The 20154-nt window shown below is 41.4% G+C and overlaps 2 protein-coding genes across 3 annotated transcripts in view; both read right to left on the bottom strand.

The window, feature by feature from the left end:
- Positions 1-20154, bottom strand: part of LOC120864684 (synuclein alpha interacting protein) — a 164133-nt gene that overhangs the window by 78929 nt on the left and 65050 nt on the right. For both annotated transcript variants that reach the window (XM_040241708.1, XM_040241709.1), the window contains exon 2: positions 4477-4578. In XM_040241708.1, coding sequence (XP_040097642.1) covers positions 4477-4533 — 57 coding nt within the window. In that variant the 5' untranslated portion in view covers positions 4534-4578. The remainder of the gene's footprint in view (positions 1-4476; positions 4579-20154) is intronic.
- LOC120864685 lies at positions 15827-16798 on the bottom strand. Its single transcript, XM_040241710.1, has one exon. It carries the CDS (start codon positions 16796-16798, stop codon positions 15827-15829), a length of 972 nt encoding a protein of 323 aa, XP_040097644.1.

Here is a 20154-nt window from a genome sequence, read left to right as displayed (position 1 = left end):
ACATGCCTGTGTGTGTCTATTTACATGTATGTATGTATACATGTTTGTATGTACATGTAGGTATTTGTAAAAATATATGCATATACATATATATGCACTTGTATCTGCATATGAATAGAAGTGTGAGTTTATGTATGGACATAAATATACATTTCATATCTTCTCCATAAAATACAGGACAATAGGTAGAGATGGATTATTATGACTTAACAGATGGAAAATCTGAGGAACAATTAAATTAGGAGGGTTGCTTAAGTTCTCCTAGCTTCTTTTATTTTATTAATATTTATATCAACTCCTTTACTTTTGATAAGCACTCTGCAATCGCTTTAGTGACAGCTAGGGATAGCGACGGGTGAGATGACTGGTACAGAGATGATTTTATTCAACCAAATTGCTCAAAAGAGAAAAAGTAACACAAACAGTTCTGTATTGAAATCCTGACCCTCCCACTTATCTATCTGTAACCTTGTGAAAGTCGGACTATCTCTTTAAGCCTCATTATTTTCATCTGCCAAACAGGGGATTAAAAATAGGGCCCGCCTTGCAGAGCTGATATGAGGATTAACCAGGACCAATGATTTAAGGAGTTCATTGCAGTGCATGGCGCAGCCAACATTTGATGGCTCACGAGTGGAGCACTGCAGTGGATCCATGGTTTGGCCTCTGCTTTGCTCAGTCCTGTGTATAATCTTATTTTTGAGGACAGCAAGTTGGCCTCTCTTCATAAAATATACATCACGGCTACTAAGAACTCCATGGTAAAATAATATTCCAGAGCATTTTTCCTTTTTAAGATAGAGAGAGCTGGCTTCCATAGGAATAAAGAAGGGACTCTGTAAACCATTTGCAGCGACAGGAAAGTCCAGCTTTGAATCCATGTTTATGTGTGTCATCATCTCGCCCTCACAGACCCTCCGCCACTGCACAATGTTCTGCCCTTTCAGATGGCAGAGTTACAAGAATGTATAGTTTAAACTCTGCATTTTGCAAAAGATGAGCATTATTTTTGAGTCTGGGAAACTTCAAAATAATTTGATTGTCTTCTGTGTTTTGTCTCATTAGGTAAAGGCAAAAAAGCTCTGCTTTTCTGTACCAATATACAGCTTGTGTTTTAATTAAAACAAGAACTAGGCTCATGACCGGGGGGGAAAATCATGAAACAGAAACCCTATAATATGTAAAAGGGCTATGGTTGGAGAGTAAGAAGAGGAGTTTTAAACTTGGGCATCTCTTTTGTAAACATCTTTTTCAAATGTATTATGCATTCCCCTTCCCCATTCCTGCCACTAAACCAGGAAAGAAGCATAAAGGCTGTCAGAAAATGTTGTTTACAGAATTTTAACAATACAGGCAGGTTTATGGGAGACAACATTTCTGGTTGGGCTTCCCGGTGCAATGATAAACAATTTGCCTGTCAATGCAAGAGACACAAGAGATGTGGGTTTGATTCCTGGGTCGTGAAGATCCTCTGGAAGAGGAAATGGCAACCCACTCCATTATTCTTGCTTGGAAAATTCCATGGACAGAGGGGTCTGGTAGGCTACAGCTCATGGGGTCGCAAAGAGTTGGACATGTCTGAGAGAGTATGCATGTACACATATTTTTTGTTATACCAGTGAATTAGCAAGTTGAATACATCTGAATTATATCCACTTAGCCCTTAAAGCGGATATAAATTTATTGCTCCTAGGTTACCTAAATAGACTGAGAACAATCATTTCAATATTTTAGAGGCTATGTCCACTTCTTTTCCCATGAAGACATTATATAGTCTAATATATTCTGACATGTTTAAGGTCTTAAACCTGGATGAGATGGAACAACTATAAAATAATCTACCATGTTACACAGGATGCCAGTTAGAGTAGAGTTTCTTTAGTTTTAAGTGGATTGAAATAGACCAGGATTGTTCATCCTTGGTACTGCCAGCATCTCAGGCTAGATAATTCTTTCCAGTAGGGTATTTTCCTAGACATTGCAGGATGTTTAAATCCATCCCTGGTCTCTACCCACCAAATGCCAGTTATACCTCCTCAGTTATGACAATAAAAAACATCTCCAGGTATTGTTAAATGTCCCCTGGGGGAAGGGTAAAGTTGCCCCAAGTACTGGGGCTAAAAGCAGATATTCCAAAGACAGTGCTCCTAATTCAGTGGGTGACACTGGGCAAGTTAAACAACATCTCACACCTCAGTTTCCTCATCTATAAAAGGAAAATAATAATTTTTCCTTCTTCAGAGAATTATTGTGAGTATTAAACAAGATAATGCCTATCCCCTGGGAAGTGCTCAGTGTTAACCATTATCATTAGTTTATTTTATTTAAAAAAAATTTTTTTTTTCCATTATCATTAGTTTATCAAGTCTATGCAATTTCATTTTTTCCCTTCTGGTTTCAGTTTAAATGCAGGTTAAAGATCCAAACAATAGGAATATATCTAAAGGGGGTGAGTTTGAGTGCAGTTACACAATCACAGATGGAGATCTTTACTTATGTTTCAGAGTGGTCAGGCTATAGAAGCTCAACTATTGCATAATTCTGAATCCTAATTCGCGAAACAGCTTCAGTTATTGCTTAACATATTTTATTATCTTTCAAGTGGAGATTCCTAATTCATCAAAATTATGGGCTGCTGCCAGATGACTCTTCTATAAACACAACTGCTCTATTGTATTTTTTTTTAAAGTCTTGACATGATGCCTGGTCTTTTCCCTGGAGTTCTTTCTTCACCATTGGTCATATAAATATTATTGTAGCATTCATTGAAATAATAACAAAAGCTACCATTTTTAAGAGCAACTTACCGTGTGCCAAGATAAGTGCTTTCCGTATATTACTATTTCACTGAATCCTCGAAACAGTCTTAAAAATGAGGTGGGTATCTCAGCAAGGCAAAGTTACTGTGCTACAGCCAGCAAAGATCAGGACGAGGCTGCAGCCCACACTGGTGCCTTCAAAGCCTATGCGCCACCCTGAACTGATAATCATAACATGTGTCCCTTTCTGAAACACTTTCTACCTTACCCCCACCACCCACATCATAATTCACTTTCCTTGCTTTTCCCCATCTAACTCAAAATACCTGGAGCGGAGTGGTTTTAAAAGAACCAGGCTGTGATCCACCTTAATTGTGGGGCTTCCCAGGTGGCTCAGTGGTAAAGACTCCACAGATGTGGGTTCCATCCCTGAGTCAGAAAGATCCCCTGGAGGAGGAAATAGCAGCCCGCTCCAGTATTCTTGCCCGGGAAATCCCATGGACAGAGGAGCCTGGTGGGCCACAGTTGATGGGGTTGCAAAGACTTGGGCAGACTAAGTGACTGAGCATGCATGCATAATGATTTAAAAAGGGAGAGGGATACCACTCACTTCACATCCATCCTAATGAGGACTAATAATTGTCTGAAAGCTCAAAGAGGGAAAGGCTGAATTCACATCTACGGAAAGGTAGGCAGATTCACCCACGGCTGAATAAAATGGGTGATTCATCAAACGCACCCCAGGAATCCAATTCTTACATAGAGTATGCATATTTCACTTAAGGGAAGGAGTAAAGTAGAAGAATAACACTGCTGCCAGAGGCATGTGAAAGCCTGTTTCTGAGACAGTTGCCACTGGTGACCAAAACCAAGACATCAGTGGAGAGTAAGGTCAGAAAGCCCGTCCGTGTTGGCCCTGGGAAGAAAAGGCACATAACTTGTTCAGAAAAGCCACCTTCTCATCACACACTCTGAGAGTCAGCCCAGCTGGGCGAGGGTCTGAGAGGCTAACATTGCTGTCCGGACTCTGGCAGAATAGACCGTGTGGCCGAAGGTGAGTCACAAGAAGCTCTGGGCAAGCAGGCAGACCATCCACTCATGCAGCCAGGAGTCAGACTGGAAGCGGCAGGAAGTTCGTGAGTGCAGAGGACACTAAGAAGGTCATCCGTCCGCAGTACTACAGGATGAATCAGGGCCTCAGAGGTCAGCCTGTCCTGTCCTTAGCAATACATGACTCTCCCAACAAGTGTCCAACCCATGTTTTGAAAGCTCCGGTGACTGAAAGATCTTATTGTTCAAAGACTAATAACTTGACCATCCTTCAGTCTGTGTCCTGTGAATGTTAGTGCATGCAGGCTGTGGCACAGCCAGGCATATAGAAGGGACGAATTATGTACGTTATGGACATCTACACCAACCGGGTTAGTTACATTTACCCAATGAATAACTGTGACAAGAAAGAAACAGATTAGGAAGGGGAAGCCCAGTGAGGTTACATGCTTTCTCATCCAAGCTCACACAAAATGAAGTGGGATTCATTCACTTCCTGGTCAGGAAGGCCCCCAAACCACACTTGTCTGCCACAGCAGGATTTCTGTTGTCAATTTCTAAATGTGGTAGGAAGAGCTTAGAATATACAGACTACAACAGAGAAAGGAGCCCATATAGGTTAAGGCAGAATTTCCTGAAAGCACTGTTTGCAAGGAGCAATACTTACAGAGATGTCATCACTGAAGTCAATTTCATCCAAATCAAGGTATTCAGGGGCTTCCATTATTCTTCTTTGCACATTTTGAGTAATGTCAGCTACTTATAAGTTCTGGACAAGAACAAAGCACAAGAGAAAAGCAAAAAAGTTAGCTGCTTTACAGCCAGAAACCATTTTATTTAGACAAACAAAATGAGAAAGGTAACTGGTACAAGGGCTGCCTTTGAGCACACTTTCCCGCTGGCTTCCAATGTCCCCAGTCTGGCTCTCTGTAAGCACAGCTCCTCCAGGCTCCCCAGGAGGGTCCCCAGTGGGTAGCCATGGGTCCTTCACTGTATTTCATTTGTGCCTGTTTGCCTTTGCCAGAATAGTAACTCAGGTCAGACTCTTCCCCTGTGATTAAGGCGGATCCAGCCCACATCTAACACTACACCATGGGGGAATATATGGGCTTTGAGGATGGGGAGCAAAGCTCGAAATCTGAGGACAACCCTATTCAAATGTTTATGTGGGCGTATCCTCGGATCCTGGGCATGGAGTAATGAGTTCAGCCTCTCCACGGTAATAACACAAGGACAAGGCAGATACTAACTAACCAACAATAATGAATATTTCAGAATTTGTAGGGCAACCTCCAGTTCACCCCTCAAAAAAAAGGATCTAAACACAGGTTTAAACCACAGAGTTACTGCATCGCCCCTGCCTCTAACAGCTCTGCCTGCCAGAGGCAGACGGACCTGACACAGACGCCAGAGCGTCCTCGGGCAGGACTTGCCTCTGAGCAGCCCGCGGCAGCTCTTTAAACCTGTCAAGGAAGACACATCACCTCCCAGTGCATTTCCCCGTCACTTATCACCACCACCATCGGCGGTGGCAGCGGCACCTACAGATGTCAGGAATAGAGACAATGATCTCCTGCCGGTGCCTTGCTGGGCAGTTCTCTTCTGCAGAGCAAACTCTGAGATGCTGGAAAAGATTCCACTTTCTGCAACTTGTTTTGCTTATTACAAAAACTGTCTTATGCACTCAGACTTGAGAATCTTAAATAATTTATTTTCTCCTCTTTCAGATCTCTAATGAAGGGGTAACTTGCCAAACAGTAAGGAATACATAATTGGAAAGTGAAAATAAATCTAGGCTGATGAGAATGAACTTATCAGTATAAGATCAAGATTGTAAAAATACCTAGTTTTTAAAGGAAAATGCTGACTCTGAAGGCACTGATTTCTAATTTTGAGGTTTTATTTTTTATTTTTAATCTACAAAAATAGCATAGTTGCAGCAAAAGAGAGAAAATCACTCTTTGTTCCATACCTCAAATCCATCACTTGACTCAATTTTCCTTTTCTTCCCTTCACACATGAACACACCATTTATATATATATTTAATTTATAGTGGACACAGAGTTGATCTAAGAAAGGATTAGGATGCATTACCATGTACAAATGTGATTATACATTTAGAATATATATTAAAAGTTCTTCTGAAATCACAGAAGGTGTAAATAAAAAGAAAATCAATGTGTATTTGATGCCTAAATTCAATTTCATTATTTATAGAAATCTAAAAATTGGTTTGTAAGCAAATTGCTTGGTACAAAAATGTATCACTTTTCCTTTAAGCCTCAAAAAGGTTTTCAGAGAAAAACATGCACACTCATACTTGCAAATTACTCAAAATAACTTTCTCTTCCATTCTGCTGGATTCTGAGACAATCCAGACTTGGGATTCCAGCTTGTCAACTAACAGATCTTCTTTCAATTCAACTTCTTTTCACTAAATCTGTATTCCACAGTGAACTGTTGATGTATAGACTCTACTCCCAAGGCTTTGGTGAACACAAAGATGATTCTGGGTGTTAGGATGGGGTACAGACAGACACAGTATCACCAGAAGCATGGAAACATGAGATGAAGTAGAAAAGCATGAGTCAAAGCTGGGGAACAAGTGGATATTTCAATACATGAATATAACAAACTAAATACAAAATGCACATGATCACATCTTAACTAAAGTTAACAGTCACTGAGTCTTCGTTTGAGGTGTTATTGACATTATGAAGAACAATTTGCATTTGAGCACAGACATTCTAACGGAACATATCTAGAGGATAATATAAATCATGACAATGAGAAAATCCTTATATTTGGTCTTGGAGGTTGACAGTGAGATTCTTTATTCTAACAGACTGGAACATAAGTGTTACAACAGTTCCAGCCCATTACATGAAGGCCATATTTATCTCAGTAGGTTGAATGGTCCCACCTCAGATTAAGTGGTCCAAGGCATACAGCATTCTTCTTTGCTTTCCAATGGACCCGCACATGCAGCCATCTCCTTTAACACACCTAATGCCATCTACAACACAATTCCTTCTGTCTAGTCTCAATGCTTCTTTCTTTCAAGGGGCCACTCTGGAATTATTACATCCTCATTTATAAGGTAGAGAAATCCCTGTGGTTCACCAAATCCGGGTCACATTCCCAGCATCAAGTCCATCTTTCAGCTGAGGGTGAGCCCACAGTTATCCCAGTGGTCATTACATCGTCTCTTCCTTCCCCATCTGCCCTTCCATGGAGCACACAGGACCCTCAAGCACTCCCTTCTGAGGAATTAGCAATGTGATGGGAACAGAGTCAGGTTTAGAGCAGCCGCTGCAACTAATCCAACACAATAAGGAAGCTGAGCTGGGCTGGGGATGTGCTTTCCTCCTTGTGCTCTTTGGGCACCATCCCCCCGGCCCCCACACCAGCCACAGCAGAAGCCAGCAAGCCCCCCTTTTCTGACAGCCCCACGGGCTCTGATGGGATGAACAGCCACAGAGGGCACACCCGAGGCCCAGGAGCCAGGTCTGGCCCACAGATGTGATATGTTTGGCCCCAGCAGTGTTTCTAAAAAATAGACTCTGTTGCCAGCTTGTAGACCTTTGGTGATTTCACATAAAACTCTGGATTTCTGGCTTCACTTAAAAAATATCTGAAGCTCTGGCAGCACAGGTCTGTGTTCCCCACAATAAATAATCGGCTGGAGCTGAGCTGCCGCTGCCCTGTCTATGGGACATGTGCTCCTCAGCTCCCCCGCTCAACCCCCATCAGTTCTGCTCATCCACACATCCTGCCTGGCCTTGGGGGCATTTAAACCTTTGACCCTTCAGAGGAATCTAGGATTAAACCTTAAGTGCCATCCTCCCTGCTTTTCTTATTGGTGCCTCCTGTCAAACGATATTTCCTTCATTTGTATTCTAAGGTTGAAACTGTATTCTACGATTGTTTTGAATTCTCATACCACAACAGCAGTAAAACACAATTTCTCACAAATAAACTACTAGCATGTTACAATATGTGCTTTTCCACAGCCTCCATGTCCTCTCTTAGTATTAAAGAAAGGAAAGCTTCACCAACACAATAAAATGTTAGGAGGCGGGGATTACATTTCCTTCATTTTACAACCGGAGGAAGAAGACATCTTTCCCTTGTGGTCACTGGTATTGTGCAGTTACACGGTGCCACTTCACTATTGTGACTCGGGGGAAGGGCAGAAGTTATGCCAAGGACAAGTCCAGAAAAGAGACCGGGACCATCCTCTGCGTGGCCAGCCTGCCAGCTCGGACCCAAGAGGGCCAAGCGGCTCCAGGCCGACGAAGAGTGGGTCGACAGACACCTCAGTGGAAAATATTTTTCAGCCTCCCCAGAAAGGGCGGTCCAGCTGAAAAGCCTTTACATGAGATTTTTATTGCTATACATCATAGTTGGCCCTGGACCCCTCCGGGATCTCAGAGCCCAGTCATTTATAAATTTGCACGGCACCCTTACCCCATCAGCCCTGAGCCTACAAGCTGCAATCCCAGGTTCCTTCTCTCCTCTTTTGCCCACTTCCTTCGCCTCAAGCACACCTCTTACAAGACCTGTCTACCCTCAGATACTGTGGACTGGTGGAAACCCTTCCATTTCCGGGTCAGTTGGGCTTCTCTCTTCACTGACGTGGGCAAGTTTTAATCTGTTATGCACCGAGGCACGCATGTGGTGTGTTTCAGCTTTCTATTGACGGCAGCGGGGAGAGGTGAAGGTGGAGAGTGGGCAGGAGTGGGAAAGCAGAGAAAGGGAAAGGAAACATTTTCCAATGGCTTAAGTCTACTGCTTTGGGTGGGAAAAATTACAGCGAGGGAAGGAAAACCAATATTAGGATGTGGGGACACACGACTGGGTGGCTGGGACCCACATGCCAGGTAGAAGCTATTGGTGACATGGTGCACCCTTTCTCTTGATGTGTCCAAGGCACCAGAGAAGCTTTACCCAAACTCCAAACTGATGCCAGTTAGAGGGGAAGAGAATAAAGAAGGAGAGTAATGAGCATCAACTGTGCACATCTGTAGCATTTTCCCTCCTTGCACAGAGTTTTGATAAACTGCCAAGAACAGAAGTCCCTCCAGTGCCTATTAAAGTGTACAGCAGGGGCTCTGGCCCTAATAGGTCTATCAACGCTATGTCACCTTCTCATGGGGGACCTCAGTGATGGCCCGACTGCTTCCTTCAAGGGAAGATTCAATTTAGGAAAGAGCTCCAAGTAACTAAGAGTCCAACTGAATAATAAAAAGTAGGCATCAATTTAAAAAATAGCCTACCCTCTCCAGTATTAGGACTTTCGAGTGACATTTTCAATTTTTTTTTATAGTGACTTGAAAACTGACTCTGAAAATAGTTCCAAATGAAGACTTACAAAATCTGTTGGGTAATGAATGGCTTAGAGTGGCCGACAAAATTTCTTTGAGGAACTACCCTCATTTAATGTATACATTCTGGTCTGCTTGGCTCATAAAAGGCTCACTGATTTGCGACTATAGTCACAGATCACATAAACTGCTCTACTGAAATTCTTCTTAAAATGAATTGCCTCACTCCATTTTACAAGGAGTCAGCATGGACTCATTCTGAAGGCTCATGTTACACAGATTTCTCCTCTTCTGCCAAAGTCACTATTGCTACATTTTACCAGTGTACTAGGAGGCCTGGTAATTAAAAGTTAAGTTGGGCTTGTCAAAATAAATGAGCAGGGTACATTTGGTGATGAGGTAACCTTGGTTGATTTGCATTACAGCTTCTTTCTTTAGTCTTTAATTCACCAATAACTTGGGAAAACACTGCACTTGCCTACACCCTGACACACACAGCCAAATTCGTACTGGGATACATTTTCAGTTTAAAAGCCTAGGCGTAGATATTGAACTTTCTTTCCTTCATATAACAAGAGTTCAAAAAAAAAATCACAAACTGCATACTGGAAAGTTGGGGTGGAAAAAAGCAGAATATATGAAATGTCGTCCCCAGTTGGCTCAGTAGATTGGCTGGCAAGGAGGCAACTCATTCCAAATGTTGGATTCAGTTTCTCTCACTCTTTGATTCAACAGTGGCCAGAGGCATGGCAGTCACTGAATGCCTAGTATTGAAGCAGAAAGATGATAGAGGCAAGAGATTTCTACTGGAAAGAGGTAACTGAAGGAAAGCCAAGAAGTACACATCAGGAGAAAGGGGAGGGAAGCACAAGCTGTGTAGATCTCATCCTTTTCTTCATTTTCGGCATGTTCCTGAGAGAACATGTTAGGTTAGACCAATACTACTCTCCAGGCCAGTATGGGGGGAGACAGTGGGAAAAAAAGGCCATTACCATATACTGCGGTCCTTGCTGGGACACATAAATACACAGCGCTGGACATTTGCAGCAACACAGGTAGAACTAGAGAGTGTCCTACTGAGTGAAGTAAGTCAGACAGAGAAGGACAAATATCGCATGACACCCCTTATATCTGGAGTCTAAACAGAAATGATACAAATGAACACACTTAAACGAAACAGAAAGAGACTCACAGACTTAGAAAACAAACTCATGGTTACTGGGAGGGTGTGGGGAAGGGATCGATAAGGACTTTGCTATATTTAAAATGGATAACCAGCAAGGACCTACTGCACAGCACAGGGAACTCTGCTCAATGTTATGTGCCAGCCTGGATGGGAAGGGGGGTTTGGGGAAGAATGGACACATGTATACGTATGGCTGAGTCCCTTCACTGTTCACCTGAAACTACCACAACATTGTTAATTGGCTAAACCCCAATACAAAATGTTTTTGGTGTTTTAAAAAAAAAAGTACACAGGAGCCTGAGTCACCTGAGACCTTGTAGATGAGGGAAGTGTGTGCAGTAGAGGTAAGGTCTAAGCTGACAGCTGAAGAATGTAAGGGCACAAATGGTGAGTGAGTCGATACGGGGCAGGAGGAAACATTCTGGGTAGAGCTGCTGTACAGCGGGGAGGCCTGGAGGTGAGAAGAATCCTGAAGCAGGATTTCCAGAAAAATGGGTAACACAGATTTAACACCTGCTGCTGTTTTTGCTTCAAAAAATGGGTCTTGAAGGGTGATAGCTGGGGTGGGTCGATAAGCACAGTCGGCAGGAGAATATTTCCAAAGTCAGAGTAAAAACAGAGCGCATGCTGGAGTAACAAATTCTCTGGCATGTCTGGAGAAAGTACAAGCGAGTATTTGCTATCAAACAGGAGGCTTTAATGTAATGTATTGAGCCCGCTCCAGCTCCAGGAAAGGGGAGCTGCATTTTCCAGTCTGAACAACCACAAGGATTTATGAAGCCAAACTTTATACCAGTGGTAGGTCTGGGTGCTCTTACAAATACTCTCTCACTCATAGTTCACCAAAGTCATAGGAGACAAATATCTTACAATCTCCTTCATGCAACAAAGGAAACCAAGGCTCAGAGAGGTGGTGTGGCTGTCTCACATGCAGCCAGGGCTTCTGGTGGTAAGTTTGCTTTTTCTCCCTTATTTCAGCTTACCCAAACTGCAGGGGTAAAGTATGGGGTTAGCTGCAAGGCTGTACAGAAAAACTAACAAACTTTTTGGTCAACCCAATAACACTTCACTTGTATCAGACATTTTACTTTTTCAAAACACCTTCAATAGCTTTTTTTTTATCTTCAATATATTTTATCTGACTTTATTACAAGTCCATGAGGGATGGAGAGGGTGTGTATCACAATTTGCAATCATATCCTTCCAATTTTAAAGATGATAAAGCTCAGGAATGTTTTGGCCAAGGTGATGTACTCCTACATAGACAGGGACCAAGAAAGCTCAGACAAACCACTTGCCGGGATCAAGCCCACAGCTCTTCTGATTTGCATCTTCAGTTCAGTTGAGTTCAGTTGCCCAGTCGTGTCTGACTCTTTGCGACCCCATGGACCGCAGCACACCAGGCCTCCCTGTCCATCACCAACTGCCAGAGTTTACTCAAACTCATGTCCATTGAGTCGGTGATGCCATCCAACCATCTCGACCTCTGTCGTCCCCTTCTGCTCCCGCCTTCAGTCTTTCCCAGCATCAGGTCTTTTCAAATGAGTCAGTTCTTTGCATCAGAAGGCCAAAGTACTGGAGTTTCAGCTTCAACATCAGTCCTTCCAGTGAATATTCAGGACTGATTTCCTTTAGGATGGACTGGTTGGATCTCCTTGCAGTCCAACCAAGGGACTCTCAAGAGTCTTCTCCAACACCACTCTTCAAAAGCATCAATTCTTCAGCGCCTAGCTTTCTTTATAGTCCAACTCTCACATCCATATATGACTAATGGAAAAACCATAGCCTTGACTAGATGGACCTTTGTTGGCAATTAATGTCTCTGCTTTTTAATATGCTGTCTAGGTTGGTCATAACTTTCCTTCGAAGTAGTAAGCATCTTTTAGTTTCATGGCTGCAGTCACCACCTGCAGTGATTTGCATCTTAGACTGTCCTAAAACATGACTGTGTTTCTGAACCATGTGGGCCAGAATTCCACAGGCATCCTCAGTCCTGAGCTGTATTGCTTTGGGTATACAAGAACTGTAACTCCAAATAAATTGCTCTTTCCTCTCTCCAGTAGAGTCTAACGAGAATGGTAGGCATGATCATCTTTAAAGGAAAGTATATAGATCTTTGTGTACCTAACATACCATAGGCCCTGAACTGGCCTATAAAGCATTATATTCCATAGCCAGTTGGTTTAATACCTCAAGCTCATCTTCAAAGAAAATTTGATTATGACCATCTTTCCTTATGTCTTATTGGAAAGACAAGCAAATCACCACTGTATAGGCTATGTTTCTTTGTAGTTTTTAAAAAAGAAAATGAAGTATATTTGATTTAAAATATTGTAGTCTTATTGTAGTTTTGAGCCCTAGCCTATAGTTTAATATTCTTGCAAATGATTTTGGGGTATTTCATTATTTTTAAAATCTGACACTGAGAATGAACTAACTTATAGCAAAATTTTAGAGCCTGAAAGGACCTTCATTTTTAAGCCCTAGCAATGGTGCTTTAAAATTTGTATTTGTGTGTGTGTGCCTGGGGGTGGGGGGGTGCAGAGAGATTTAAAGTGAGTTTAATATTTAAAATTCTTTTTGGAAGAGGAAGGGAAGAACCCATGCTCACAGTATCTACACAAGAGAAGACAAAAAGAATGTAGAAAAAAATATAAACATATGTAAATACAAGAGAATATATATTGTGTTCAGTGCTGGCTGCCACTACTTAAGAAGCCACAGGCAAACTGGAATATACAAAGACAGAGTGAGGAAGTCAAGACAGCCAGTGGCCGGCAAGCTCTACCTTACATGGCATGGCTAAAGAAATGTCTAACGGGGAGAAGAGAAAAGCACTCCTCTCTCTCTAAGAACCTAGAAAGCCATCAGGTAAGAGGAGGATTTGCCTTCAAGGGTAAGAAACTTCTTGAAGGAAGTTTCAGGGATTCCAGTCTCAGTAAATACTTCTTACTAATGGTGTTTGGAAAGGGCATAAATGGAATGGGCTCCTTGATAAGATCACAACCACCCTAGCAAGAAACTGTTCATTCAGAGGTTTGAGGGATTTTCTGAGGGAGAAAGATGAGAATCTTGCATTGAAAGAAGGGACAGATGACCTTCTAGGTCAGAGATTCTGTGAGGCCCAAACCAAGACTTCAGGATGGTCCTGACCAACTCTAAGCCCTCTCAAAGGTGCCGCCATGACAACCTTTGTTGAACTTCCCTTCTACCCTATTTCATCTATCATCCTGATCCTACCAGGAGTGTAGATGAAATGTGGAGGTTAAGGGAGAAGAAGAGAGCGAAACAGAGTCAGAGAGTTAAAGTGAACATAATTTTAAAAAGTGAACTGCAATGTGGTTCATTCAGTGAGAATATGATTTACTCTCTGTTGTAGATGAAAACATCAATTCCACAAGGACAAAACTATGACCTAATGAGGCCGAAACCAAAAGAAAATGTCTGAGGAGGAAAAGGAAACATTTCCAGCACTGGGAAGCTCAGCCTGGGTGTCCGCCAGGCATGCCTTGCACTGACTTCTGGAAAGAAACTATGGAACTAGATCCATTACTCAGTTATGTACCGGAAACTCTCCAAATCCAAGTTCCAGATTTTTGGCACACCTGAAGCGGTCATGCTTTCCTCTTGATTCTGCAAAGATTGCTTGATTTTTACAGTGGATTTGTTTGGCAATTATTATTGAGAATGTATGCAACACAGATGACAATCCTGATTCCCGTTTTAGAGAGCCATAGACATAACAGCAATGTGTACAGGAGCACTAAAGACTACATCAGGTGTCCGTCATCTTGGCTTTATTTTCACTCTTCTAAATGTTTGTGAGGATTAAACTTCTGAGTAACTCTAGGCCAGTGCTTCTGAAAGTTCAGCCTGCGTGAGAATCAACCAGAAGGCTTATTAAAAACAAGTTGCTGGGTCCAATTGCCCAAATTGTAGCTCTGGGCTGGGGCCTGAGCATTTACATGTCTAACAAGTTCCCAGCTGATACCGATTCTGCTGGTCCCAGAACCACATTTGAGAGCTACTACCTAAGATCAATGGCTGGTCCCAGCCCCGGCTACATCTGCACTTAATTAAAAGATGGTGACCTCTTCCCTACATCCCCCATCTCCACAGATGTTAACTTCATTATATAGGATCCATGCATAGTGCCCTTCTGATTAAACTTCCTCAGTGGACTCAACTAAGCATTTCCCATGAAGACCACCCAGAAACCTCAGAAGGTCTTAAGTCTCTGTGTGTATGTATTTTAATTCTCAGTGCTATACAAGTGACAAGACATCGGCCTACCAAACCCTACAAAATTTGGGTCTTGGTTACTTTAAAAATTCCTTTCTCCATAGCACTTCACGGCAACAAAGATGTTCTACGTTTCTCCTGTTAATGAGATCCAGGTTTAAAATTTCAGAAGGAGCCTTTTCAGAGCAAGAATCCCAACTTAGGGGCATCCAGTCACTAGAACCATAATGCAATTAATCCTAAGTCTACTCATAAAGAAGGAAAATGAAATGCAAGAATTGAGTAAAAATTAACTTAAAATTCAATGTTTATACAACATATATGCATCGTAAGATATATAAAATTATTATTTATTGAATCTGAAGCAGTCCAAATGGCCACTGGATAACTGTAAAAAATAAAATCCTGGTCAGGTATTTTAAATTATAATGTGCTTATTTTTATTAAATCCAAGTTCAGAAAAATAGGTTATTATGGATACTTGTCAATTCTTCCAATTAAAATGTACCAAGTTAATAACCAAATGAGGAAATAAAGTCTCTTAAAATAAATATCTCTTTTTTTCTGAAGAGGAGTAAAGTTGCATGTTAAGGTGATTAAAAAAGAAAAGTGGGTTAAATGTCTGTAGTAACCAAATATTTGCACATCTGTACATATAGAAAGAATATGATTTAGCAAGCACTGATTGTTTCATCCAATGGTTTTCTCTAGCCAAATTTACTAAAGATAATTAGAGGAAGGCAAATGAACAGAATCTGCTTCTAGTTTAGGTGAGGTACCGTGGTTAAAAGTGCAAAAATGAACACTGTATACTAAACTAATGCACTTCCAATATATGTCATAGCATGTCAAGAAAAAAACACAAGATGAAAACACAAGATTACTGTTAAGTACCTTTAAAGGAATTCAGCTAGGCAGTGTAATCCTCAGTTTTTACAATATGCTGCTTTTTAACATAGTATCTTAAACAGAGTAAATACTTAACACATTGTTGGTTGAGTTCACTTCCAGACTATGATCATTGTTGGGTCCTACACTAAAAACTGTGGTATTGTCTGAAATCACGAATGTTGAGATGACTATTTTTCTTCAACTTATAATAACTTCAGGTTCAAATATCTTCTTCTTGCACTGTTTCCCTCAGAAGTCTTTTTTTGAGGAGAAGTCCTTCTTTCAGAAATGATCTGTTGATGAGGGTTGTGGAAGTTTGGCCTGACTCCCCAAAGTTAAAACAGAGTTTTTTTTTTTTTTTTTTTTGCCATTAAGCATATGGAGAGAGAATAACATTTGCAGGCTGTGGTGTGGGTTTTTTCTCTTTGGCATCACAGAAGGACACCAACTTCATTCTGTAGTTCACCAGCATAAGCAGGAAAGGACTGAGCGCAGAGAAACCTGAAGAGAGGGCTGTGAGAACAGCTGGAAAAAAGACACAGGCTGCCAAGCCTTTCAAGAAATAGACTAAGATAAAATGAGAAATCCAAAGTGGAGTGATCAGCCACATTAATAAAATACTAAACTTGGCCCCTCTAAGGATTTCAATTTCTGAATCATCATCTCCAATCCAGATGTCACCATATGTCATCTTCTTTCTCTCTGAAAGCAGAAAAGACATCCAGAAACAGACAAAGACTAAAGTGGCTAAAGGAAGAATATCAATCAGAACCAAAAACACTTCCCCATAGAAAAACTCTACTTGCTTGTTTCCAAAGTCAGTTAGGCAATCCATGTGAATCCTGTTTGTTGACAAAGGGTCTGTATCATTTCCTGCATTCAGGTATTCTGATTTTCTAGTATAGAGTAAAACTGGGAGGTATACTGCCATGCCTGTCACCCAAAGTGCAGAAACCACCTTTATGGAATGCTTCTGATGGTCTGGGTTTGGAGGCTCACTCAAGGGGTGGACAGTCTGGTACAGCTTCTGGTGGTAGAGCAATGCAAAGTATAACATGAACCAGATGGCCAGGGATGTTGTCAGGGCCCCCGTGAAGCACAGAACTTTGCAGCCAGCTGAATCCAACGTGCAACCAGAAGAATAAACAATTTTCATGACATTCACCACCAGGTTCTTAATGAGGTGGACAAATATAAGACTGAAAATCAGAAGAAAGGATGTCTCTCGACGCCCAGTCATACACTTCCTTGTAGAATAAAATAAACACAGGTTTCCAACAAAGCTTACAAGGATTAGAAGGATGCAAGTGATGATTTCAAGCACATCCACAGAGGACTTCATGGTAAATGGCGAGTCAGTGAGCTCAGATGGCTTCTTCTTCAGTTTGAGTCGTAAGGCACTTGGAAAACTTTTAAGAAGTCTTTAGTAAGAAGACCTGGGTTTTTCTAAGCCACTACATTGACACACTCCTCAACTGGTGTCACTCTAATAGTTCAGAGATGGTTTGTAACAGAATTATGTTTGTTCCAGTGCTGGGCCACTGGAAACAAAACAGCTTCTCAAGAGGATTCTGTTTTCTCATCTCTAGGGATTTAACTATAATGAGAAAGTTCTAGGTACCATCACTTAATTAAAAGTTCTCAGAAATGTATTTACAGCACTGTAATGCAATTTCCTAGACACAGTGTGATACAATTTTCAACAACCATGAGGGAGAGAAGAAAATTAACTGTGTGACAACAAAGGAAAGGTGGCCAGAGTTTGAAATGACCCTCTCCACTCAAAAAATATTAAAGAAGTGGGGGTGTTTGAGTAACAATGAAGGTTTCCAAATAACAAAATTATGTATTACTGATGACATTAATAACATGATAGAAATTTATGAAGTATAGCAGTTTTCTAATGTCTCTACAGTTTCTGCAGAACAGGAATACTATTACCTGTTCTGATGATCTCTTGGGGGTTGTTAGGATTACAAAAGAGATGATAGAAAATACTTGTGAGGTCATAGGGAAGGGAATAAAGAAGACAGGGAGTGGGGGAGAAGGGAAAGGAAGGGAGAATGGAAGGGAGGAAGGGAGACATTTTTACAAACATGGGCACTATGTCAAAGACCAAATCTTTAAACTACTTGTTAAAGAAACAATCTGATATTCAGAGGTCATTAGGGAAACCCACCACTCAACCCTCCACCTCCATACCCCAATTGAGCACAAGCAGCTAGGAAAAGATCTCTCCCCTCAGCATGACTACAGAGTATAGAGCAAGGACAGAGAAACGGCACTGAAACATGCTGCTCAAGTAATCACTTTCTGGATGAATTCTGTTGGTCATTCCCAGGGCAAACTATTCTCCCTCTATTCTATATGCTTGTAAATTTCATTTTCAATTATCCTATCTTGTACTGTCGCAACACACACCTTCCTCTGGCCCAGCAGTGCTCTGGAGCCAGCTTGCACTGACTCGAGCAACTGTGCGCATCTCTTCCCAACTCTGTGCTCAGCGACTATGGAGCAGTCACTTGGAAGCTTGAAACTGGGTTTTGCGAAAGTATTTACACCATGGAAATCAGCAAATGCTGCAACTCAGGGCTTTTGGTGGGGGAGGAATTGTTTTACTAGGACAATACTGGCCTGACCAAAAAATACAGAATAGAGTGATAAGATATGAGATGGTATTTTACCTATAGAATGATAAGATCAGTATTAGCTATGTTTTTTCCAGTAGTCATGTATGGATGTGAGAGCTGGACCATAAAGAAAGCTGAGCACCGAAGAATGGATGCTTTTGAACTGTGGTGTTGGAGAAGACCCTTGAGAGTCCCTTGGACTGCAAGGAGATCCAACCAGTCCATCCTAAAGGAGATCAGTCCTGGGTGTTCATTGGAAGGACTGATGCTGAAGCTGAAACTCTACTACTTTGGCCACCTGATGCGAAGAACTGACTCATTAGTAAAGACTTTGATGCTGGGAAAGATTGAAGGCAGGAGGAGAACGGGTTGACAGAGGATGAGATGGTTGGATGGCATCACTGATTCAATGGACCTGAGTTTGAGCAAGCTCTGGGAATTGGTGAGGGACAGGGAAGCCTGGCGTGCTGCAGTCCATGGGGTTGCAAAGAGTCAAATACGACTGAGTGACTGAACTGAGCTGAACCCTTTCAATAAGGGTATGTGTAAGTGGTTTATAGCAGTGTTAACAAGTAGGAAAGTTGGACCTTACAATTCCACCCAAGGGAGGTAAGCTTGGGGGCTGACACTTCCTATTAAACTCCTTATCCCCAGTTGGCTGTTAAGACAGGTAGCCAACTCAGAGTCCCCACACCACATTTTTCTTCCCTAAGAAACACCCATTACCTCAATGTCAACTGCAGTCAAACAGGCACCTCTGAATTTATAATAATAACAATAACAATAATACAGTAATAGCACAATAATATTGCTCATATTGGTTACCATTTATTTAACATAAATTTGGGCCAAACCCTGTTTTGGTGTTCTGCTTTATTCTTATTTCACAATGAGAAAGTAAAAGACCAGAGAGGAAAGCAAATTGCTCAAAGCTGCTAAGGAATAGATACAGGAATCAAAGTCAGGTATGACTGATTCTGAAACCACTGGTTCTTCACCACCACCTCTCCACAGTGCTGTCAGAATGCGGGTTTTCTGTTGACAGTTCTTGATAGTTTCCTAATCATTTATAATTGGTACACCCAACCTATAGAGCCCATAATATGCACCTCTTGGTAAGAGTTTTCTTGGGTTTATAATACACAAGTCATGTAGATTTTTTGGATAGCAGTCTTCTCCCTTCTCCTTCAATAATAATAACATTCATTAAGGGCATTTATACTTTTGAATATCATAAAGATCTTTAAACATTCTGTACACCAGTTCAAGATGCCTTACATGAAAGAGAAAAGGGTTGATACCAGCAGAAGTGAGGCCCCCATTCCTGACCATATTTAAGCAGAGACACAATGACCACCTGGAGTGAGTCTGTAGATTCTTGAAAAACAACCCTAAATAGCAGACAACATACAGCCACCTTAAGATTTAATTTTGCGGTAGGGAATTAAGAAATTGTCTATGCGATGCTATTTTTTCAAATATGCTGACATAGTAACAATTTATGGCAAATACTCTTAGAGCCGAGGGCTAAGGGTAAAAATGTTTTTTAAACCCCCTTCTCTAACGGCTTACATAAACATTTGTTTTTCAAAGGATTAGCAAACATGTAATATGTTCCTTGGCAGCACAGCAAAAGTGTAAAATATAAATGTCATTTTTTCCCTTCAAGGTTATTTATATATCTTGATGGGTGTCTATTAAAAATAGCACACATTAAAATATAAGGGGAGTAAAACTGATTTTTGTGAATGTTGTCTTGACTGATGGATAACGCTTTTGTTAACCGTGGCACAGTATGGCTAAGGAGGCACCTCTGTAAGATTGCCTCACTTGTCTACCTAGAACTACTGTGTGTCCAGGTCAGCAATGGACTCCAATGGTGATGCACAGAAATGGAGGCCACTGTCCCTGCCTTCAAGAGGTGTGCGGTCTAGTCGTAAGAACACACTGAAGTTTAAGGCTATGTTCATATATATTATTTATATTACATGTATGGGGCTTCTCAGGTGGTGCTAGTGATAAAGAACCTGCCTGCCTGCCAGAGCAGAAGACATTAGAGATGTGGGTT

Source organism: Oryx dammah, unplaced genomic scaffold (genome assembly GCF_014754425.2).
Source record: "Oryx dammah isolate SB20612 unplaced genomic scaffold, SCBI_Odam_1.1 HiC_scaffold_5, whole genome shotgun sequence".
NCBI lineage: Eukaryota > Metazoa > Chordata > Mammalia > Artiodactyla > Bovidae > Oryx > Oryx dammah.
The sequence above is the reverse complement of the archived record's forward strand: the minus strand, read 5'-3'. Positions and strand labels throughout refer to the sequence as shown.